Genomic DNA, 25,443 nt, shown 5'->3' with positions numbered 1-25,443 from the left:
CTTTTGACTATCCACTGGAGCCAGCAAAAGCTACAGGTTTGTGGGGTGCAGCTCTCTTTGGGCCTGAAGTGTGTATGGAGGGGAGTCTTCACTTTATCTCTTCCATGGACCTTAAGCTACCACTCTCTTGAAACTCTGCTATACCACCTCTATTACCTCTATTCTTAATTTTATCATTAAAAATTTCCCAATGCCATTTAAACTTTTAAAACCTTCTTTTTTTTTTTTAAATTATGAGTCCCAAATTTTCTCCTTCCTTTGGCAAGAAATATTATATCAAATATATAGGTGAAGTCCTGAAAAACATATTTCCATATTAGCCATATCGTAAAAAACAAACAAAAAAAACCAAGAAAATTAAGTGGAAAAATATGCTTCAATATGCACTCAGAGTTCATCAGTTCTCTCTTTGGAGACAGATACACTTTTCATCATAAGCTCTTTGGAATTGACTTGCATCATTATCTTGATCAGAGTAGTTAAGTCTTTCACAGTTGATCTTCATAACAATATTGCTGTTGCCATGAGCAATATTCTACAGGTTCTAGAGTTCATCAGTTCTCTCTTTGGAGACAGATACACTTTTCATCATAAGCTCTTTGGAACTGACTTGCATCATTATCTTGATCAGAGTAGTTAAGTCTTTCACAGTTATCTTCATAACAATATTGCTGTTGCCATGAGCAATATTCTACAGGTTCTAGTCACTTCACTTTTCATCAGTTCATGTAAAATCTTCCCAGGTTTTTGTGAAACCAACCTGCTTGTCATTTCTTATCCATAACAATCATGTAGCACAACTTGTTCAGACATTTTTGATAGGCATATCCTCAATTTCCAATGGAAGAAGTTAGATTGAAGACACAGAAAAAAGTTTTTTGTGAATTTTGTTTAAAAAATCAGTCTTGATTAATCTTGATGATATAAAAAGCTCTGCTTGTCATGTAAAGACCCCTTCCTGCTTTTCAGACTCTTGTTCCCTTCTACATACATTACAATCCAATGATTCACAGTAGCTTTCTGTTTCTTGCAAAAAGCATTCCATCTCCTGCTTCTGTGACTTTGTACTGTCCTCTGTGCCTAGATGCTTTCCCTCCTCACCACTGCATCTTAGCTTTCCTGACTTTCTTCAAGGCTGACCACTTGTGCAGAAGGCATATTCTTTGCCCCAGCTATGTTACTATTAGTCATATAACCCATCAAAGAAAGGAAAAAAACTCACACATGTAGACTATATTTATATATATATATATATATGTATTTCACAACTTGGAAAGACTTAAGAATTCCAATCAACATAATGAGCAATCATCATTCAAGAGGACTATTGATGAAGCATGCTATTTACTTCCTGAACGATAATGAACTCAGGGTGGAGAATGAGATAAAATATTTTTTGAACATGACCATTCTGGAAATTGTTTTGCTTAATTATGCATATATTTTATTAGGGTTTTCTTTTCGTATTTTTCCCCAAGGATAAGGATTTGGTGGTAAACAAAAGGAACTTTTTATTATTTAAAATATAAAGTTTTAATTTAAAAAAGATATCTGGATGTGCTGTTTAGGTGATAATGGGCAAGGGTTAATCTTCCCATTTATCATTTAACCAGTTAATGAGCATTTATTTTTACAAGTATTTATTATCTTTCCCCTTCCACTATTCTTCCAATTGAACAATTAAAAAAATTAAATCTTCTTAACAACGATACATTTGATATCTATGAAAAAAAATTCCCACATTGGCCAAGTCAAAAAAACGTGTGTTTTATTCTGCATTTTAAACTTATTACTTCTCTCCTTGCAGATGTGTAAAGTGTTTCATTTTTAGCCCTTGAGTCCTGATTTACCATTGCATTGGTCAGAGTTCTCAAGGCTTTCAAACTTATTTTTTCCCTTTCTAAAATATAGTTGTCATTTTATAAATTGGCTTCCCACTTTGCTCTTCACACTTCACTTAAAATAATTTCATAGAGACCTCCCCAATTTTCTATAAAACTGTCCATTCAGCTATTTCTTATATCACAGTAATGTTCCATTACATTCATATCCCATAACTTGTTCCTAGTTCTTTGCTACTACCAAAAGAGACAACATCTCAGGTTTCTAAAGAACTTTACACCCATCAATTCTTTTTTCCTGTTTTGCTGGAAGGATGAGGTAAACAGACAACTGTATTGTTATCTGGGCTTCACAGTAAGGAGATTTTAAATAGTTACTCTTTCAAAGAAAGTGAGGAGGGCAAGAGGCCTGCTGAGAAAGGGAAGGGGGTGGTGATTGAGGAAAGATGCTAAAGCTATAGTCTCTGTGCATCTGAATGAGAATTTAATGTGTCCCCTTTGTTGCTAGCAGGGATGAAAGAATTTTATTCCGGTCCCCCCAGAATCTGGCTCTGTCTATTGGAATCTGGCTTTGGTCTTTCTGAATGGGAGTATTCATGAAGGAAGCTTACTGTTCCACACACTCACTGCAAGTCCAGCAGCTAAGCTTCAAACTATTTCTTAGATTTATATATTCTCCTTCTGTTTACTATTAGATATTTGGAGCCTCAGCTTTTTATGTCATTAAAATATTTTTTTTAAAGAAAACCAGAGAAAGTGAGAAGAAAAAAATGGAATAAAACTGAGAATATAAGAAATTTAATTCAATTCAACAAACTTCTATTGAGTATTTATTCCAGGCCCAGGCACTGTTCAGAGACAAAAAGTCAACCAGTCCTTGGTCCTCAACAAGCTTACATTCTACCGTGATAAAATATTTGTATAGTAATATACACACATATATATGTATGTATACATATGTACATATATAATGTATATGTGAATAGAGACAAAGCATATACAAACTAATGAAAAGTGACTTCAAGAGAGGCAAGAGACAGAGAGGGAGGAGAAAAGGAGAAAAGAGGAGGAGGAGGAGAGACAAAGAGAGAGGGAAAGAGAGGTAGAGATGAAAAGAGAAAGACAGAGAGACATAGACTGAGAGAAAGGCTGAGACTAAAAGAGAAAAATTAGTCTAAGAGAAAGAGAAAAAGATTTAGAGATAGGGGGAGAGAGGAAAAATAGAACTATTTATCTGAGAAAGCAGGGAAGGTTTTCTGAAGTTTCTGATATCTGAGTTTTTTTTTTCTTATTAACTGTTTATTATTGGTTATACATGTATATTAGCTTTTTAAATACACATTTCTTCATGAGTCATGTTGGAAGAGAAAAATCAACAAAAGGGAACAACCATGAGAGAAAAAAAAACCAGAAGAAAGAAATGAACATAGCATGTGTTGATTTACATTCAATCTTCATAATTCTCTTTCTGGATGCAGATGACATTTTCTATCCAAAGTTTGTTGGGATTGCCATGGATCCTGAACCACGGAGAAGAACCAAATCATTTATAGTTGATCATTGCCCAGTCTTGCTGTTATTTTGTACAATGTATTCCTGGTTCTGCTTGTTTCTCTTAGCATGAGTTCATGTAAAACCTTCCATGCCTTTCTAAAATCAGCTTGTTCATTATTTTGTATAGAACAATAATAATTATCTTCATATACCACAACTTATCAGCCTTTCCCCAACTGATAGGTCTCTAATGAGTTTTGCTTTGAAGGGACCTAGAGATTCATTGAAGCAAAGATGAGGATAGAGTAAATTCTACACAAGAAGGACCACTTGAACAAAGGCATGGAAGGGGTGGATAGACAGCCATGCAAAAATAATAAATCACAAATCAGCTAGACTGGAACAGAGAAAATAAATGAGAAGAAATATGAAGTCGAACTGGAGAAGCAGATGAGAGCCAGTCAATATAATCTGAATAAGGTGGAGGATTTCAGGGTATAGTACAAAGCAGGAGGAAGAACTACAATACAGAAAATGGCTAGGGGAAAGAATTAGTAAAGAATAAAGCAAACTAGTTTTAATGACTGGAGGCTGGAAGTCAGAGAGGATGAAAATAGGTTCTCACTGGGGCCCCAACGGAAAGAGAGTGCCTCAAATCATTGAGTTTCATAAGGATTTTTTATAAGAAGTTTTTATGGCGATCAAGAAGAATCATGCATGGTGGGATGGGAAGGAGCAAAGTCTGGGTTTGGGGAATGGGACTGATCCATGCTGAGTAGTGAGGACATGTGTAGACTTCACCCCCACTATGGTTTTTCCTCTCACCCTGGAATTCTTGTTAACAGCTCTCCTTGCCAGGAGTAGTTACCCCTTGAACTCAGATTTAGTTTTATTCTCTGGCAGCAGAGTTAACCCTTCTTAAAATGAATCCCGTCATTAGTTTGATACCTCTCTAGATGTCTGTGTCTGACTGGAGAGTATTTCTGTGGAATTTTCTTAACTCTTGACCCACTGGATGAAATCTCCAATTCAAGTGCTAAGAGTGATGGAGAGCAAAGGAGACAAAATATCCCATGGAAAAGCCTATCTACAGCCTACATGATGTACACACATATTGCATGTGATAAGTGTATTGCTCTACATGTACATTATATGTGATGTATGTAGGTATACATAATATGCATGTATTATGTAATATATTATAGAGAAGTCCATTTGTGCATATGCACATGCATTTTATATGTCATATAAACACAATACACATTCTGTATTATGCATTTATCTGCATGTCCATATGTATTATTTATGTCATGTTTATGCACATACATTTACTATATACATATATAATTAAATATAATTGAAGGTATGATGAAGTGTCAGAGGGGACGGGCAGCAGAGACAAAGAAATAAGATAAGAAGGTAGATGAGCTAAGACAAAGATTTTAAAGATATCAGTGTTCTAACTACTGCCTATGTTGGGGGAGGGCATTGGCAGGGAAAGGCTAATTATTAATTGTTCTTTTGCACCTGGGAAGCTTGTTGTTTAGGTGAGTGATTGCCAAAAGGAAAGACTTTGGCAGCCTATAAAAGAGGGAACTCTAGAATCTATAGCAACAGGGAAGGAACTGGGAGACATCCAAAAATGATAGCCATTCTCAATTTCAGCAGGTATGGGGGAGGGAATGCTTCTGCAGAGCTGCAGAGATAGTACTGTGCTCAATCTATGTGCTTCTGCTATAGGCAAACTACAAGTTGGACAGGTAGGTGCCACAGTGGATCAAGCACAGAACCTGGTCAGCAAGAGCTGAGTTCAAATCCAGCTTCAAACACTACCTACATGACTTAGGGCCAGTCACCTTGGCCTCCGTAAAATGGAAGTGAGAAGAGCACTGACTTTGCAGAGCTGTTGTGAGAAAAACATAAGATATTTGGAAAACAGTTTGTAAACTTTAAAGTGCTATATAAAGGCTTATTATTACAAGTCTGTTGATTCTATAAGGCATTAGAGAAGGACTTTGTTTAGTTGAGGGGGTGTAAAATGGGAGAGGTAGGAGAGGAAAACCAGGTGACATTCTGGTTTTTTTATTTTTATTTGAAAGAGCAACTTTCTGAGAATTTAAGTGGATCAGTTTGGATTCAGTTAGTAAAGCATTTATTGAGTGTTTACTGTGTGCCAGCCACCGTGCTAAACTGGGAATACAAATGCAAGCAGAAAGAAAGAAAGCCCCTGCCCCCGGGAAGGTTATATTCTTCTTTTTTTTTTTTTTCTCAATAGTATTTAATTTTTCCAAATACATGTAAAGATTTAATATTCATTTTTGTAAGACTTCATGTTCCATATTTTTTCTTCTTACCTTTCCCCTCCCCAAGACAGCAAGCAATCTAATTTAAACATGTACAATCCTTTTAAACATATTTACATATTTATCATGTGCAAGAAAAATCAGATCAAAAGGGAAAAAAAGCATGAGAAAGAAAAAGCAAACAAAAAGGTGAAAATATTATGCTTTGATCCATATTCAGTCTCCATAATTCTCCCTCTGAAAGGGGATGACATTTTCCATCACAAGTTTTATAGAATTGTCTTGGGTCACTGCATTGCTGAGAAGAACTAAGCTCAACTTTTAAAAAAATGCTTCTATCGATATTTCTGTATATGTGTGTGTATATTTATGTATGTATATATCTCTAACCCTCTCCCTTTCCACACACACACACACACACACACGCACACTTTTTCCTTTGTCTTTGATTTCTTTGAGTTACAAGTCTAGTAGTGGTAACATGAAAGTAAAAGGTCTGCTGATCTTTGGAGCTTAGCTCTACAGTGTTTTCCAAAATTACTGAATCTGTTCATAACTCCACCAATAGTGAATTAATACACCTGTTTCCTGTCAACTTCTCCAGTATTTCTCATTGTACTTTTTGCTGATCTTTGATAAATTAATAGATGTGAGATACAACCTTAGAGTTCCTTTAATTTTCATTTCTCTAATTATTTGTAATTAGGAGAATTTTTTTCATATGTCTCTTAATAGGTTTTCTTTTGAATTGCCAAGTTTTAAATAATTTATTATTTATTTAATCATTTAAATTTGAATCAGATTCTAACCTATCTGGAAAATAAAACCTTTATCAGAGAAAGTTGCTACAAAGATTTCCCCCCAATTAATTATTTTCCTCCTCACTTTAATTTCATTGATTTTTTTTTTACATACAAAAACTTTTTAATTTTATGTAAGGAAAATTATTCATTTATTTTCTACAATTCCTTGTTTGATCATAAATTCTTCCTTTGTCTAGAGAACAGAAAGATAATGTTTTACTTACTCTTCTAATTTATGGTAAGATATTTTATGTCTAATCCATATATTGTTTTGGAGCTTATCTTGATATATGGTATAAACAGTTGGCTTAAATCTAATTTATGATATACTGCTCTTTAATTTTCCTAATTTTTGAATCTTTTCTCCAAGAATTGGGGCATTTGGATTTATAGAACACTAGGTTACTAGTTTTATTTGCTTTTTCATATATTTTGTGTGCCTAATCTGTTGTACACATCAACCTCTCTATGTTTTAACCATTACCCATTTTTTTTGATGATTACTATTTTGTAATACAGTTTGAGACTCAGTTCTATTAGGTCTCTTCTTTTCCATTTTATTTTTATTATTTTCATTGAGAGTCAACTTTTGTTGCTCTAAATAAATTTTATTATTTTCCTACCTCTGTAAATTAATCCTTCACTAGTTTGTTTTGCATTTCACTGAATAAATCAATTAATTTATGTAGCAATATCATTTTAACTATATTGGCTCAGCCTAACCATGAGCAATAAAGATTTCTCCATTTATGTCTGTCCTTATTTCTGTAAAGAGTGTTTTGGTTTTATATTCATAAAATTCCACTGTTTATCTTAATAGGCAGACTCCCAAGAATTTTACATATTCTATAGTTATTTCAAATGGAATTTCCTTTTTTATTTCTTTTTACTGGGTTCCATTAGGAGTTTATAAGAATGTTAGTGATTTATGTGGATTTACTTTATATCCTACAACTTAGACAAGTTATTTGTTCAATTAACTTTTAGTTGACTTTCTAGGAATAAACAAATCATTATATTTTCTACAAAAAACAATAATTTTCCATTTTTATGCTTGTTATTTGATTTTTTTTTTTATTATTGCTATAGCTAGCTTTTCTAGTACTACATCAAATAATAGCAATGGTGAAGATAAAAAAACCTTGTTTTATCCCTGGTCTTACTGGAAAACCTCTACTTTTCCCTCTTTCTGTATATTTCTGGCTCTTGGTTTTTTATAGAGATTATTTACTGTACTACAGAAAGGTTCATTTATTACTATATATGCTGATGTTTTTATATATTATATTGATGGTATGGTTTCTGAATTTTTTAGTATAATCATGTGTTTTTGTCATTAATATAGTCTTTTATGTTCATAGTTTTTTTCCTAATATTGAAATTATCATGTGTTCTAGTATAAATACAATCTGTTTATAGTACATAAACTTTTTATATATTGTTGTAGTTTGTAAATATTGTACTTAAGATTTTTGTGTCTTTATATATAGGTTTATAGAGTTTTTCTTTATTTTTTAACTTCCCTGACTTAGGCATTAAAACTATTTTTTTATATTTGCATCATAGAAGGAATTTAATAGAATCCCTTGGTTCCTATTTTTATAAACAGTTCCTATAATATTAAAATAAATTGTTCTTTGATTATTTGATTATTAAAATCACTTGATTTAAGTCCTCTTGATAATTTTCTTTTCCTTTGAGATTTTATGATTTGTTCTATTTCTTTTTTCTGAGATTGGGTCATTAAAATCCTTCTTTTCATATTTGATTGATCTGAGCACTTTATAATTTTATAAATAAATATTGGTTTTATTTAATATCTAATTTCTAATAATTTCCTTTATTTCTTCTTAATTTGTTGAACAAGGGATAATTTCATCAAAGAAGATGACAACAAGAAAACAACATGCAAAAATTTAAGAAATCCAGTCAAGTATTCCTCAAGGGAAATTTTCTATTTCTAAACTCATCAAGAAAAGAGAAAAAGAACAGTTCCATCGATTGGAAACATGACAAAAACTAGAAAACCATTATTATATGGTAAGCATTGATTTGGAAACAAAGCATAGGGATTTTGATCCTTTCCCAAATATTTCCTAATTGTGTGATCTTTGATAATCATTTAATCTCTTAATTTCCTCATTTGGGATAAAGGGATTGAGTATCAGGGACCTCTAGGGTCCTTTTCTAGCTCTAAACCTACTATTCCATGAGTTTATAATCCTTCTCTAGTCAATAAGCCAATTTAGTAAAGGGAGGTTCTAAAATCTCTTCTCCTTAAATGTTGTATAAACATACCTGTGACCTGACATTCTTTTGTGTAATAAGCCCAGGTGTTGTTCTTTGAAGTTCCTTTTAATCCATTGATAACTTCAAATAGAAACAGATTAGGGAGAGTCTGTTGTGTAGTTGAAACTAAAAACTAAATCTGAAAGCACAATGAAGCACTAATGAATTGGGAATTAATGAACTTGGGTGGAGTTATGAGGAGAGCCAAAGCAAAAAAAAGAGCAACTTAACAGATACCTTGTGAAATGATACCGAAGGACCTTAACAGCCTGGTAGAAAGAATGAGTTCTTTCTGTGGAGTCAAAGACCCCGAGTTCAAATCTCGAATTTGATGCTATCTACCGCTGTGACACTGAACAAGACACTTGACTTCCACGGGTCCCAACTTCCTCATCTGAAAATTGAGGGTCAGCTATGGGGAGTGAGACTAGATTTTTATCCCTATGAGAAGCAGATCCTGGGGAGTCAGAATTCAAAGTGTGTCTTTCAGTAAAAATTGCCCAGTTATCTTATTGTTATAATTGCTCATTATATTAATTCTATAAAATTGTTTCAAGTGTATCTTTGTCTTTACACCATACAATGGTTCATGACTACCATCTTTAACATTTCACACAAGGCTTCTTTGGGGAAAATATGGAATAGTTGGATGCATCTTTCTTTCCCTTTAATGGAAAAGAGTTCCCTCTGCTGTTAACACTGAGAATGACAGAGGTTATGGAATTGAGAACTGGAACCCGCCGATTAAATCACTTAATCCAGCGTCTTAATTCTCCTAATACAGGTGTTAGGTAGCAAAGCTTAGATTTAAACCCAGGTCTTTGAGTGCAAATCCAGCAGAATTTTCACTACACTTTGCTATCTTTCAAGAAAAATCCTCTAAAACTTCCCAGACAAAAGATTCTTTAACCTTTGCTCAAGAATTTAAGTGATGGATGGGAAACTTAACATTTCACAAGTTGATTCATTCAACTTCAGTACAGTTCCAATGATAGGAAGTTATAGTTCATAATGATTTAAACTCCTTTATTTCTGACAATTTCTAAATAGAGAATGATTTTATTTTCTTAAAAAAAAAAAAAAAGATTTAATTTCTACTTTGTGTTTTGTATTGTGGTTGTTTATAATTTGGGCCAAACTCCATCTGTTTCAGAGCTTAGGTTCAGAATTGAAATGAAATGAGATACCAATAGGCCATCTAACAGTTAATAAAAAATAAACACTTATTAGATGTACGACCCCAGGCAAGTCCTTTGGCCCTCTTTGCTTCAGTTTCCTCATTTGTAAAATGAACTGAAGAAGTGAGTGGCAAGTCACTCCAGTATCTTTGTAAAACAACAGCAACAACAAACAAATCCAAATGGGGTCGCAGAGAGTCAGACATTAATTGAAAACACTGAAGAAAAATCAGAATGAGGAAGATGGAATTATAATTATGTTGAATCAACAAGTTAGAAATTTTCAGCAGCCATTTCTAACTAAAACTGGGTATAGTTTCAATTTTAAGCATATCAAAAGTCTAAGTGGCTCAACTTGATCAAGTGCTGAAAAATGTCTGTTCAAATGTAATCTCAGATACTTGTTAGATGTGTGACATTAGGCAAATCACTTAAGTCTTCATTTGCCTCAATTCACTGGAGAAGGAAATGGTAAAGTCTATTATCTTTGCCAAAAACAAGAACAAAAACAAAACAACCGACCAAACAAACAAAAATAAAACTCGTGGACAACATGGTCCAAAAGAGTTGTATATGACTCAACAACAGCAGTACTGGAATCTGCTAGTACCAGTGGCCAAGAGTCATATGCTAAATTTTCACTTGGAAATTTACATTGTAGAAATCAGCAAATGCTATAAGTCTGGCTTTGAGTTTTTGGTTGGTTGTCTAGATTTTAAAAAAATTATGCAGAAATTGTTAATAATGCAGATTAAACTTAAAAGTATGTCATGAGTAATTTTTTTTCCGGGAATGCCAGTTGTTAAACATTTACCAGCACATGTCTGGACAAAATATAGTCTCAGGAGAGTGGGGCCAGAGATCCTCCTGTTATTCATCTAGAAAGGCAGAATAATTTGAACAGTTGGAAAGAAATACATGATACCAACATTCTAATAGAGGCTCAAGAAACAAGCATCCTTTTGAATGTCTTCAAAGGGTATTGAGTGACATAATTATGAAAAACAAGGATTGTAGGTAGATTAATTCTATGCTGAGAGTTTTAAGAGGGCAAAGAGAAAGGAGGGCAATAGAAATATATTAGTGTGGGAAGGAGGAAGAAAAACATGAAACATACTATGTCTCATAATTGGAGATTATGAGAGGACAAAAAGGGAAAGTTGAGGCATCAAATCCAACTCACTCATCTTAAATTGACAAGGAGGTTGGAATTGAACACACAAACAATTTAATATAGGAAAATATCAAATATGAAAGGGAAACAAGTAGGGTTGGGATGAAGGGAAAGCATTAAAAGGAAAAATAATTCCACTGTATAAAATTACAAAACAGACTTCCTGATCTTGAAGAGAAGATTAAAAAAAGGAAAAAAAAAACTATAATCTATGAGCATATCCATCAATTGGGGAATGGCTAAATAAATTGTGGTATATGAATATAACAATAATTCAGTGCTGTAAGAAATAACAAAAAAGATGGTTTCAGAGAATTGCAGATATTGTGAACTGATATCGAACCAGGAGAACAATTTAAACAAAGACAACAATAGGAGGACTTGAGAATTCTGATCATTGATTAACCATGTAGGCAGAAGGCTCATGATAAAGTATTTTTTGCCCACTTTCTGACAGAGAAGGAAGGGACTCAAGATGTAGAAAGCAATATATTTTGGGCATGGACACTTTGAAATTCATATGGCTCTCCTCCTTACTTCCCAGACTTTAACTGTACCTCACCCTTAAACTTCCCCTCAGTGCCTGAGGTGTTCTTACTTTGGACATCTCTCTATTATGTTGCTCCTTCTCCAATTGGTGGGTTTATGGTAGGGTTTCTATTTTAGTAAAGGGCTTAGGCCAGTCTTCCTTCATTCTCTTCCCAACTCTACTTCCGAATTTCTGAGCTTCAAAACCAGGTACTTTCTCACTCCATTCCACCCTTTTCAGCTTATACTGATATCTCCAATACTTAGCATAGTGCTTGAACCATAGTAAGTGCTTAATAAATGCTTGCTAATTTATATCCATTATCTTATTTGAGATAATAGATTCCTCCATTACCTGTGAAATGTGCTCAGAAGAGGACCTCCAACGTATTGGGTGGAGGCTCTGGGAAATTTAGAGAAGAATGTGAGCAAGAATTATACACAGCATAAGAAGGTGGGAACGTGTATGTAAAGTGGGAAAGTCTCCAGTGTATTGTCAGGGAGTTAAGAATGATTTGTACGTTAAAAAAAAAAAGTTTTATGGTAAAAGTGAGGAGTATGAAAAGCTAGATTTTCACAGACATTGTCAAAACAGGATAAAGGGAGGAGTAAAGTACCTTGTTAAGACATCTCCAACCAAATCAATGAGTCAAGGAACTAGCTGAACAATAAAAGTCCTGATAAAGGGGTTCAGGCTTAAAATGGCCCAAACCAGCATGAGTCAATGACAGGGCACAAACCTTTTGATACATGGAATGCTCAAATAAGGAAATTGTTATCAATTGTAACTCTGATTGTAAATCTGACCCAGTTGTAATTTAGGTAGTAAAACTGACCAATTGTAAGTCTAGCTAAATCCGATTAATAATTAACTGACTGTAAAACTGACCAATCCAAACTTTGAAGACAGGAGGAAGGAATTGAGCTAACAGTATAAATTTTCCTCCTGTTTCAGGAGTCAGGACGTGTTTCACCACTGAGCATACCAACTTCTCATGAGAATCACTGAATAAAGGATTCTTCTGCCATTCTAAAAGAGCATTGCTTGTAACACTATTCCTGGACTAGCTTGCCACTGGGGAAGCAAGTGCCCAGCGGCATATTGTCTCGGGCTTATTCCCCAACCCTGCTGTGTTCCATGGAGACTTTTGCTAATGGTAAAGACCATTTTTAGCTCAAGAACAACATAAAGTAGGAAGTACCCACAAGCCGTAGTTTGTTGACTCTTGAAGTAGAACACTGGACCTAATCTTCTAAGATGAAATGTAATAGGGATAAATAGAAAGTCTTAGCTTGAGTACCAAACAACAACAACAATTTTACATGTACAAAATGGAAGAGGCAAGGCTACACTGCAGTTTATCTGAGAAAGATCTGTTGGCTCCAGGAAATTCCATTTGAGACAATAGGATGATATGGATGAAAAATAAATAAATAAATAAAGCTGTTGTGCCTTGGTCTTCATAATCTGGTCAAGTAGATCTGGATGACTATGCTCACCCTTTTATTTCAGATTTAATTCATATTAGTCCCTATCTTGAAGTCTAACATTTTAATCAACTGAACTATTGTTTCATCTATAAGACTTTCATTTCCTGCTGTCCTCCATACTGAAATCTCCCCCCTTTTGGAATTCCAAGCTTCCTTCAAGACTCAGCTCATGTACCAGCTCTTATATATAAGATTTTTTCTCATTTTCCCACCTAAAATTGTTAATATTCCACCAACTCCCTCCCCTTACTTTGTATTTATTTATCTGTTAATATGTTTAATTTTCATCTCCGTCTCAGTAGAATATAAATTTCGTGAAAAGAGAGGTTTTTAATTTTTATGTTTATATTACCCATGTTTTACTAGATGTCTAATAGAATAAACATTTCAAATTTAATTGAAATGTATTAAAGATCTTCATGGGAACTTCAGAACCCTGCTCTTTGCAATAGGGTTTGAATGCTTGACAATTCAACTCAAGAGATGACCTCCTTGGGGCAGCCAGGTGGTGCAGTAGATTGAGCACCAGCCCTGAAGTTAGGAGGACCTGAGTTCAAATCTGACCTCAGACACTTAACACTTTCTAACTGTGTGACCCTGGGCAAGTCACTTGACCCCAACTGCCTCAGAAAAACAAAACAAACAAAAAAGAAAGGACCTCCTCTGTAGGAAAAGGACCCAAATGTACAAAAATATTTATAAAAATGGAAATTGAGTGGGTTCCCAGCTTTGGGGAATACCATAAATTATGGTATATGATGTAAAAAAAAAAAAAAGGTGGTGGGGGGGGGAATTCAGTGTCTGGTATGACATTTCATCAGGTGATCTTCAGAATCTTCCTAAAAATACTCAGGTGAAGGTGATTCAATTTTCTGGCATGGCACTGGTAGACTGTCCAGGTTTCCCAAGCACAATAGCATAGGAGCTCATTGACTAGATTAGTTTTGATTGTAGCTTCACCACACTCCCCTATGCTCCAGGTTACTCCAGGAAAGAAAAATGCATATCCAGCTTCTCCATGTGTAAGCTGGCCTTCATTTGCCAGCCTTATTTTAATCAATGGATGCATACTTGCTGAGTCTTTCAGGTCTACCAGATTTTTTCTTGGTCATAAGTTGGACCAATGGTGGGTGGAATCATCTTTACAAAAGTTTTTGTACATTTTTTTGTGTTTTGACTTCAGGGCAGGATCTCTACCTATCATGACAAGCAGGTCAAGGTTAAGTTGAGTAAACCAGATAATTTTAGGGGATCTTTTCTAAGCCTTTTCCTCATGTCAGGAGGTGAGCAGTACAATCTTTTAAAAATGCTACTCAGACACCTGTGGGCTGCCAAATGCCACTGCTGCTTCAGTTCAGTGAAAAAACAATCCTATGACTTAGGTGACCTATGTGTATACATGTACTTATGTAGAGGTCCCAGTGTCCCCAAACCTGCCCCTCTGTTACTTGCCAATTGCCACAGGACTTTAAGATAACTAAAAATGGTAAAATGGTATGTGTGATATCTTTAATTTATGTATAACTTGGATTTAAGTGAGGCAGACTTGTCTTCAGTCTTCAATCTCAATCTTCCAGAGTTATGAAAGTCCAGAAGCAAGACAAAAATCAAGACCATGGGCTTGATATTTGTGGTCTGGGATCAGTGGATGACCAGAACTAAGCTCTAATCATGACTTCAGCTTCCTTCCATGGCTTTTGGAACCAGTTCTTCTCATCTGTCCATTATTGGGGGGTGGGGGAAGAGGAAGGGTCTTCAAATGCTTAGGGTGGACACCCCCCTAATTAACCAATGGGTTTGAGGCCCATCACTTACCTTCATCCTGGTTTAGCCCATCTGATGAAACCACTTGTGGATGTTACATACAGCTTTTTGGAGCCACAGGTGAGTGTTGTATGACTGCTTGGACATCAATGGCCTCCTAAAAAGGGCTCAACAAGTGCTCACATCACAGGGGCTGGTGTTCCTTGAATATCTGTATACCCCTCAACAAAAATACAGAAATGAAAGCCTTATTTAAGGAACAACAAGGTGTCCCTGACAACAAATTCAAGAGTATGTGCAAGGAAGGAAGATAGAAGAAGATTGAAAAGGTAGGAAGAGATCAAGTTGTTAAGAGCTTTTAAAAAAAAAAACAGAATTTTTTTGTTTCCTCCTGGAGATTAATAAAAAGGGGGTCATTGCAAATAATTGAATAGAGAGTGAAATGTTCACATCCGTGACAATATTTAACATAGTGTCTGGTACATAGAAAGCTGTTTCATTCATTCATTCACTCAGTCACCAATAAGCAATATAGAGTAACATACCACTGGTTATTCAAAAAATTAGAATTCTAGCTGTAGTTGCTCTACTATCTGTTTGATCTCAAGAGAGTTTGACCTTATATTCTCTGAAATTTAATTCTTCATCTATAAAACGGGGATGAAATGCAAACAAGAGTGTGAAATGTAAACAAAAGTGTGAAATAGGTGCAAAAAGGTGAGATGTTAACAATGGCATGAAATATGGACAAAGGCATGAAATGCAAATAAAAATGTAAAGTGTGGGCAAAGGTGTGAAGTGTGTGGAAAAGTGGAAAGTATGGAAAAGGTAGGAAATGCAAAGAAAGTATGAAATCTGGACAGGGGTGTGAAATGTAGATATATGTTGAAATGTATTCATTAAAGAGTACTAAAGCATCATTGATTTTTGTCAATACAGTAAGTGTAAAATGAGAAGAAAGATGTGCAATATGGGGATTAGTATGAAATGTTGGCAAAAGTGTGAAATGCAGGAAAAGAGGTGAAATGTGAAGACAGGTATGAAATGAAAAGTGTGAAATGTGTGAAAAGGTATGAAAAGTTGAGAAATATTGAGAAAAGAGTGAAATATGGCATAGGTGTGAAATGTGAAGGAAGATATGAAATGAGACAAAAAGTTGTGAAATGTGGAGGAAAGTGAGAAATGTAAAGACAAGTCTGAAATGAGAAGAAAGATGTGAAATGTCAATATATGTGTAGGAAAGTGGCCAAAGATACCAAAAGTGAGCAAAGGTGTGAAATGAAAGTAAAATGTAAAAACTAGGGAAAGGAATGAAATATGGAGAAAGACGTGAAATGTGGAAGAAAGTGAGAAATGTAGAGAAAAGTGTAAAATGAGAAGAAAGGTGTGCAATATGGAGATAAGTGTGAAATGTCAACAAAGCTGTGAAATGCAGGGAAAGGGTTGAAATGTGGAGACAGTTATGAAATGAATAGAAAAGTGTGAAATATGGAGAAAGGTGTGAAATGTGGGGAAAGGCATGTAAAGGTGGAGAAGGTGTGAAATGTTGAGAAAAGCATGAAATGATGACATGGGTGTGAAATGTGGAGGAAAGTGTGAAATATGGGAAGAGCTGTGAAATGTAAAGAATAGTGTGAAATATCAACAAAATGTTGGAAAAATATGGAATGCAAAGAAATTTCACCAGGGTGAAATGTTGAAAAAGATGTGAAATGTGAAGGAAGGTGTAAAATGAGAAAAAAAAAAAAGTCTTGAAATATGGGGGAAAGTTAGAAATGTAAAAACAAGTGTGAAATGAGAAGAAAGGTGTGAAATGTCAATAAAAGTGTGGAAAAGTGGACAAAGGTGCCAAATGTGGGCAAAAGTGTGAAATGAAAGGATAAATATGAAAGATGGGGAAAGGTACAGAATGTGCAGAGATGTGTGAAGAGGAAAGTGAGAAATGTGGGGAATAGTGTGAAATGGGACAAAAGATGCAAAATGTGGGCATTAGTGCAAAAGGTAGGTAAAGGTGTGAAATGAAAAACAAATGTGAAGAGTGGGGGAAAGTGTGAAATGTGGAGACAGGCATGAAATGAAAAGTGTGAAATATGGGGAAAGGTGGGAAATGTTGAGAAAAGCTTGAAAAGCTGACATAGGTGTGGAATGTAAACAAAAGTGTAAAATGTAAACAAAAGTGTGAAGTGTGGGGAAAGGTGTGAAGTGTGGAAAAGGTGAAAATGTGATGAAAGCTATGAAATGTGAACAAAAATGTGAAATTCAAACAAGAGTGTGAAGTGTAGGGAAAGGTGTGAAGTATGCAGAAAGTTATAAGATTTGTAAACAAAGATGTGAATTGTAAGCAAATGTGTGATGTGTGGAAAGTTGTGAAATGTAAATAAAGGTGTGAAATGCAAACATAGGTGTAAAATGTGGGAAAGGAATGAAATTTAGATAATGGTGTGAAACATGTAGAAAGGTGTGAAATATGGGGAAAAGTATAAAATGTGGGAAAGGTGGGAAATGTGGACAGGGGTGTGAAATGTAGATCTTAATACAAATGCAATATCTCTTTTTTTGTCAATATATTCTAAGGATGATGGCTTTCCAGGTGGAACTTTTTTTGTGTTTGTTTTTGTTTTATAATAATATCCTTTTATTTTTCAAAATACATACAAAGTGAGTTTTCAACCTTCACCCTTGCAAAAACCTTTTGTTCCAAATTTTTCTCTCTTTCCTCCCTGCTCCTCCATGTCCAAGATAGAAAACAATCAGCTAGAGGTTAAACATATGCAATTCTTCCTTCCTTCCTTCTTTTCTTTTTCTTTCTTCCTTCCTTTCTTTCTTTTCTTTCTTTCTTTTCTTTCTTTCTTTCTTTCTCCTTTTCCTCCTCCTCCTCCTCCTCCTCCTCCTCCTCCTCCTCTTCCTTTTTCTTCTTCTTCCTCTTCTTCCTCTACTTCTTTTTCTTCTTCCTCTACTTCTTTTTTCTTTTATTAAAGCTTTCTATTTACAAAACATATGCATGGGTAATTTTTTAACATTGTTTCCTTGCAAAACTTTATCTTCCAAATTTTCCCCTCCTTCCCCCCACCCCTTCCCCTAGATGGCAGGTAGTTCAATACATGTTAAATATGTTAAAATATATGTTAAATCCAATATATGTACACATATTTATACAGTTATCTTGCTGCACAAGAAAAATCGAATCATTCTTCTTCTTCTTTTTATTCTTCTTTTTAACAATAGCTTTTTATTTTCAAAATACATGCAATGATAGTTTTCAACATTCACCTTTGCAAAACCCTGTGTTCTGAATTTTTCTCCTTTTCTTCTATTGCACCTCTCCACTAGACAACAAATAATCCAATATATGTTAAACATATGCAATTCTTCTATATATATTTCCACATTTATCATGCTGCACAACCCTATGGCTTAGGCCACCTATGTGTAGGCATGTACTTATGTGCAGCTCCCAGTGTCCCCAAACCTGCTCCTTTCTTACTTGCCCATTGCCCCAGGGCTTAAAGATAAGTAAAAATGGTAAAATGGTACAGGTGATGTCTTTGACTCTTGCATAAATTGGATTTAAGTGAGGCAGACTTGTCTGAAGTCTTCAATCTCAATCTTCCAGTGTATGAAAGTTCAGTAACAAGACAAAAGTCAAGACAATTGGCTTAAGATTTATGGCCTGGGATGCCTGGATGACCATGGAGTCTTCAATATCTAACTAAGCTCAAAGCATGTCTGTTCAGCTGCCTTCCATGGCTTTTGGAACAAATTCTTCTCATCTGTCCATTCCTCTGGGCGGAGTCTTCACATGTTTAGGCTAGACACCCCCTAATTCTAATGGGTTTGAGTACTTTCAGTTACCTTCATCCTGGTTTGGCCCATCTGTTTACCAAGATGTGATTACTGTGCATGCTACAGCTTTTGGGAGTCACAGGTGAGAGTTGGGTGACTTGTTGGACACCAGTGGTCTCCTAAAAAGGGCTCAGCAAGTTCTTATACCAAAGGTGTTAGTCTTCTTTGAATACCTGTAAACCCCTCGGTTAAAACACACAAAAATAGGAACAGAATAGCTGTTTCAGGAACAGCAAGATCAATGAATTCAAGAATATGTGAAAGAAAGGAAGATATAAGAAGACTGGAAAGATATAAAGGGATCATGTTGTTAAGGGCTTTAAAAACAAAACTGAATTTTTATGGGTCATCCTGGAGATAAAAAGAGCTATTGGAATTAATTGAAAAGAGAGTGAAATGTTCAGAACCATAATAATACTTTAGCATAGTGTCTGGCACATGGTAAACTGTTTCATTCATTCATTCATTCACTAATAAGTAGTATGGTGTAATATACTAGAGGTGATTCTAAAAGTTAGAATTCTAGCTGCAGTTACTCCACCATCTGTTTGACTTTATCCTCTCTGAAACTGAATTCTTCATCTATAAAATGGGAATGATAACACTTGGACTACTTGTAAATCACAAAGATTTTAAAAATCTGTGATAAATCCATCTAACACTGTTCACTTATCTCAGTATTCCATGTTCTCTATCTATCTAGACGAAACAAAATTTTATTTAGATTTCTACCACTACTGTCAATATTTTTTTTCTTTTACAACTAAATCCTTCAAGTTCTTAGCAAGTTGAAGAAGGGACAATTTTAAGGGCCTCTAATTGACTCTAATCTGGAGAATTAGAGGAGTATTGCCCCAAAATAACACCAGAGGGCGGGCTGACACCATAGAAAACAGGCTGGGCACATAATCAAGGAAGCCATATTCATTAACACAAGGTGAAAATATATTTGAATTTCTCATTCTCTGTCCCTATTGCAGGGTCCCACAAAGCACAGCATAAACAGACCCAATTATTGAGCTCATTGTCAAGCAATAACTGAATTTTATAGAGAGTTTTTTACATAAACACTGATGTTTGAATCTTATAACCTTATGTGGTAGGGCCATGATTATACTCATTTTACAGGAAAGGAAATAGATTGAAAGGTTGAGAATTTGCTTATAGTCACATACCTAGTATTTCAGAGTTTAAACTAAAGTGCTCCTGATTATGGGACTACCAAACTGCGATTCAATGTATTTCAGATCATCATTTTATTTTCCCAAATTCCACAAGCCAGCAAAATGTGCTATTACCCAACATTACAATTTTTATCTTTTATCCCATTAAGATTTTGTCTATTAATTGAACTTTCTATTGATTATTATGAGATTAAACATGATTTAAATACAAGTAACCTAATGTATTCTTATTCATAACACTTTTTAAATTAAGTTGCCATTTTATTGCTTTTTAATCCTATTTTATAAATATCTTTAGTTTTGACATCTTAATTTCTGAATTTATTCCTCTTCTGTTCCCTACTTTGGCACAGATTTAAAAAGAAGAAAACAAAAGCAGGCAAGCAAAACTAACTAACTAATACATCAACTATTTTTTATAGTATAGATATTTCTCCACCCCCAAAATTCTCTGCTCCAAAATATGTGTATTTTCTCGTTTTGTTTTTTTTTTTCCCAGCATCAAACGCGGTCATTTTGTTACTGTTCATTTTTGTCCAGTAAACACTCCTAACTATTAATACATATTGTTTGATTGATAGGTTGTTCAAGAGTGTTTAGATCACTAATCCAATTATTTGTGAAAGTCAGATGTTTCAGGCCTAAATAGAGAGCCACTCTCCTTCTCTCTCTTATAACCCTTCTGTTCACCAGTCTGACCAATATGGAATTGATAATTTGGTCTTTAGACTCTAAATTCTGAGCTACCAGAACAGGGAAAAGAGTAGAAAGCCCCCAAAGATAGGCATTTTCAAAGGTATTAAATTCCTTTGTTCCATGAAATTTCTACTTTTTATTACATAGAAAAGGCCCTAGTTTTCAAAGACTCTGTTAAGCTAGGAAAAATACCATCCAGGGTAATGTGCAAAATTTAGAGAAATTTGTCTCCAGATGATGGCCACCGAGGTCATTATGCTTTTTTGAGTGGGACCACAAGAGTAGTTTTGGTGGAAGGTGAACCTATTCCAGTGAAATCACAGGTCCTTTGAAGCATTAAAATAGATATAATTACCTCTGTGTAGCTAATCCTGATAGGGTTTAATTCTTCCCTAAGAGTAGATTTTCTGTCCAACCCTTAGTTACTTTGCCCAATAAATAGTACCAATTGTATAATACATATTATTTAACTGACAGGCCATTGTATATTGTTTTTAATCACTAAATCCAAATATTTGTGGAAGTCAGATGTTTCAGGCCTAAATAGAAAGCCAGCATCCCTCCTTCTCTTTATAAAGAAGCCCACCTTGGAATTGCATTGAAGAAAAGAAAAAAAGGGCTTTTTCTCTCTTCTTGGGATCACTAAATTTTATAGTAGACAGAAAGTCAACTTTCCAAAATATAATAAATGATTTCTAGAGTTGTTTCAGTATATATTCAACTTTCTCTTCTGTGCATTCACTTCATGATCTTTTGAACTATAAGCTTCTGCTTAGGATTTCATTACCATAAGCTTGCCTTTGCCAAGGTCTCTTTAGGTTTGAGCAAAACAGTTTTTCCTTCACCTCTTCTCTATATTTAGCTATCTTCCTAGTCATCAACTTCCTAGCAACTAATTGCATTTCTGACGCTTGTGTTTTAATGGTAGGTCAGGCTTCCTCTTTTCCCTTTCTTTCTCCTCCCCACCTCCAACCAGATGTAGGCAAAGGACTTCCAGCCCTTCCCTCCTGGCCACATGAGGCAGTGGGGTGCTCACCTGCTCATTCTAGACAAATAACAGAGAGGAGGTTCCCTTAGTTGCATCTCTTGTTATTGGTGATTTTCATCCATTCACCAGGGGAGCCGATGTGTGCTGGGTGGAACTCCTACCAAATGCAGATAGGGTTAGTTGTAACTATCTGTTGATACAGAAGTGTATTGCCTAAAAGGTATGAAGTTAAATATATTCTTCTTTGGTGGGGAGGAAAGAACTTTGTTTCTGAATGAGTGTGTAATTACTGCTTGTTTACTAACTTGCAGAACAAATCTATAAAGAGTGTACTTTGGGAAGCAAATCCCAAGCCCACTCATATAACCATTATTTTTCAGTATTAAAATGATTACTGAAGTCTGACAAATACCCCCTCATTTGCTTGAATGTCTAGGGGCTCTACTGGAATATTCTGTTTTCACAGCAGTTTCAAGTTTTCACCATCTGCTTTGGTCACCTTCCATCAGGCTTGCTTGGAGTTTCAGGTTGGTGCTAGGTCCTGCTAGCTGTCCTGTGGACTGCCATGCCTACTCAGCTGGAGAAAGCCATGGACACCCTCATTAAAATCTTCCACTGTTACTCCAGCAAAGAAGGGGACATGTTCAAGCTCAACAAGGGGGAGTTGAAGATGCTGCTCCAGAGTGAGCTCACTGACTTCCTATCAGTAAGTGAGACTTTCTTTTCTTTCCAATTGGAGATAAATGGAGACAGTTCCAAGGATGGGCATTGTATGTCCTTATAATTTGACAATTTGCCAACTGGTCCTGGAGCTTCAAATACACACATATTGAGATAGAGAAAGGGAAGAAGGGAAGGAAGGAGAAAGAAAGAGAGAGAGAGAGAGAGAGAGAGAGAGAGAGAGAGAGAGAGAGAGAGAGAGAAATAGACATAGATATGATAGAAGGATTGGATGGATAAATAGATATTTTTTCTCCCAAAAGCCCAGCATCAAGTATGTGTGCATTTCATATACATGTGGTTAGAGTCTACCCTAAGACTTTTCTCATCTACCTACCCTCAAGTCCTTTCAGTTTCTGGGTTACAGACTTAGAACTTGAAGGAACATTGGAGGCCCTCTTGTCCAACCTCTCTATCTTGTAGATGAAAAAGCTGAGGCCCAGGGAGAGCAAGATTTGACTAAGGTCATATAGGTAGCATCAGAGGCAGACTTTAAATCTATGTCTTTTTAGAAGCAATGCTTTTTCCACCATCCATCTTTGAGCAGTGCAAGAAGGGGAGAGAGATGAAAGTGGAAGATTACTAATGTTACCTACCAGTTCTAAACCTATGATCCCTAAACTTTTTTGAATCTCAGCTCCCCACCCCTTTCTTCATGAAACCTTTTTAGATCTTTCCAGATGTTAGTGTTTTTACCTGAAACGACCTTATACTGACTTTTTAAACTTTTTATTTCTGTTTACATATGTACTTATTGTTTCACCAGATGGAGTATAAACTTTTGAATTCAAGGATTGCTTCTTCTTCTTTTTTGCATTTGTGCCTCCAGCATCCAACATAGTTCCTGGAATATTGCAGATGATAAATGCTTTTTGATGAATTGATTGTTAATCCTGTCATCCTGTTGGCAATTTAACCCATAGAGCCGGAAACCGTGCCTAGCTGGTAGCAAAATTGTATTGGGTATGATTTAGCTACACCAAAATTTAAGTTATGTATGGTGACATTTCATGTAGCTTGCTCTTCAGTTGATTAAAATATAGACTTTCTTAAAAGAGAGAGGGAAAAAAGTCAATTTTGTGTAGTGAATGACTAAGATTTGGAAAGCTGCGTCAACTTGGCACAAGCTGATTGGAATCAATAGCTGGGGGTGTGTTTGGCATATGAGCCACTTCAGGAGACCAGGTGCATAACAAATAGATACTCTTCTTAAATTGGTACGGTTCAATAAATCTATAGAGAAGGCCTTCTATTAACAGATTGCAGCACTGTCCTGAGGAAAAAGTCATATCTTGTGGCATTGGGGGAGCTGCCTTGAATTGAACTGAACACAACAAGGATGCTCAGACAAGATATTATCATGTGTAAAGAATTTTGTAAATCTTTTAAACACTTCTGAAATGTGACTAGTAATTATATGGATCTTGTGATGTAGTTGGTGCATTTTGTCCTTAGTGACTCATGTTTAATATGAATTTTAAAAAACAAGGTATAGTATTCTACATGATCCTTCTTCAAGATTGGGTGCAATTCGGTGAGCATTTGTTAGGTACTTAACTATGTGCAAGGTCCTATCCTAGGCACTGGGATGTCTGGAATGTTGCTTTATTTTAAATTTTCAACCAAGTTCCTTCATTGCATGACACTAAAGACTAGACACCCAAGAGGTGAAACTCAAATTTAGTACATCAATGCATTTTAGGATCAATTCATTTTTGTCAAGCTGATTTTGATCAAATATAAGTTTTACAGGCTTTATAAGTGGTGGTTAATAATATTATGTAAGAAAGGAGACAGTAGAGTATAGTATAAAAATCCCTCAACTTGGGGGTCATAGAACCTGAGTTAGAACCCTGATTTACTGCCAATGTGACCTTGGGAAAGTCATATAGTTCCCCTGTCGGTAAAAAATGAAAGAAGCGGATGAGATGATTTCTAAGGTCTGTCTTTGTTTTCCATTTATGATCCCATGATTCTAAGACCTTATTCACAATTGGAGAAAATGAATTACAATAAAGTAAACATTACTCAGAGAAGAGGTAGGCTTCTCTATGTACCTTTATCTTTTCAAAGCCCAAATATACATCAAAATGGCTTTCTCCCAAACATAGATGTCTTTTGCATCCTGAAAATACCCTGTAGGTGACTATGATATTAACTATTTTCTTCTCTGTGTTGTATTGGGAGATTGCTTTTGTGTTTATTCCAATCTGAGCTATGATGATAAGGTCTGAGAGGGTGGGACTGGGTCTGTCTAAATCAGGGTGTTCAGCACTAAGGACACCGCCACGCACATGGAAAATGTCTTAGGATGATGAAATCTTCAATGTAAATACCAGCTGTAAATACCAGATGGCATTTGTGAGCTATTGTGTGGGTTCTCCCTCCCTCACTCTGCACCCCTCCCAGGCCAAATTTGAGAATTGGAAATTTCTTTCTTTCTTTTCAGTGCCAGAAGGATCCTGAGTTGGTTGACAAGATTATGAAGGACCTGGATGCCAATAAAGACAATGAAGTAGACTTTAATGAGTTTGTCGTTATGGTGGCTGCTCTGACAGTGGCTTGCAACGATTACTTTGTAGAGCAACTGAAAAAAAAAGGAAAGTAGAAAGATGGGATAAATGAATCTTCCAGGCAAATACATGACCTGGTTTGTTTATGTAGTCTTCCTCCCATCACCAAGGTATAATTAGTCTTGAAATGTTATTGAATGAGATATATTGTAAAATATTTTTCCTCTAACTAATGTCTTTTAAAATTGTCTATCTTGTGTGCCGAGTATCATAATTGTCTAGATTTATTAGAATGGTCGTAAACATCTACTTTTTAGTCAGAAAAGAAAATTATCACAAATGTCTATCTCCTCTCCAGCAAGGCTAGTAGTGCTTGGAATATTTATATTAGAATTTCTGTTTCTACTCTAATACCCTGGTAATTGGTTTATGTCTTCTAGTCTCTCCCTGCTCCAATCCATCTTAACACAATACCAATGTAGTCTTCCTAAGGCATTAGTCTGCCACTCCCTTATTCAAATGTCTTAAGTGACTCCCCCTTGCTTCTAAAATAAACTATGAACTCTATCTAGCATTTAAAGATCTTTACAACCTGGCTTTCTATAGACATTTTATTTTACTTGACTTTATACTG

At 35.3% G+C, this 25,443-nt stretch overlaps 1 protein-coding gene across 1 annotated transcript; it reads left to right on the top strand.

Annotated features, from left to right (window-relative positions):
- Positions 1 to 22,102: 22,102 nt before the first annotated feature.
- Positions 22,103 to 24,978, top strand: S100Z (S100 calcium binding protein Z). The gene is made up of 2 exons (XM_003759441.2): positions 22,103 to 22,282; positions 24,746 to 24,978. The coding sequence occupies exons 1-2, from the start codon at positions 22,142 to 22,144 to the stop codon at positions 24,902 to 24,904; spliced, it is 300 nt and encodes a 99-aa protein (XP_003759489.1). The 5' UTR covers positions 22,103 to 22,141; the 3' UTR covers positions 24,905 to 24,978.
- Positions 24,979 to 25,443: the final 465 nt, after the last annotated feature.

The sequence above is a fragment of the Sarcophilus harrisii genome, chromosome 1 (genome assembly GCF_902635505.1).
Source record: "Sarcophilus harrisii chromosome 1, mSarHar1.11, whole genome shotgun sequence".
In the NCBI taxonomy this organism is placed as follows: Eukaryota; Metazoa; Chordata; class Mammalia; order Dasyuromorphia; family Dasyuridae; genus Sarcophilus; species Sarcophilus harrisii.
The sequence above is the reverse complement of the archived record's forward strand: the minus strand, read 5'-3'. Positions and strand labels throughout refer to the sequence as shown.

Bases quoted from the DNA above. Each gene is read 5' to 3' on its own strand.
- S100Z (XM_003759441.2), top strand. From the start codon at position 22,142: ATGCCTACTCAGCTGGAGAAAGCCATGGACACCCTCATTAAAATCTTC. The intron at 22,283-24,745 runs GTAAGTGAGACT...CTTTCTTTTCAG, and splicing joins AGCTCACTGACTTCCTATCA to TGCCAGAAGGATCCTGAGTT.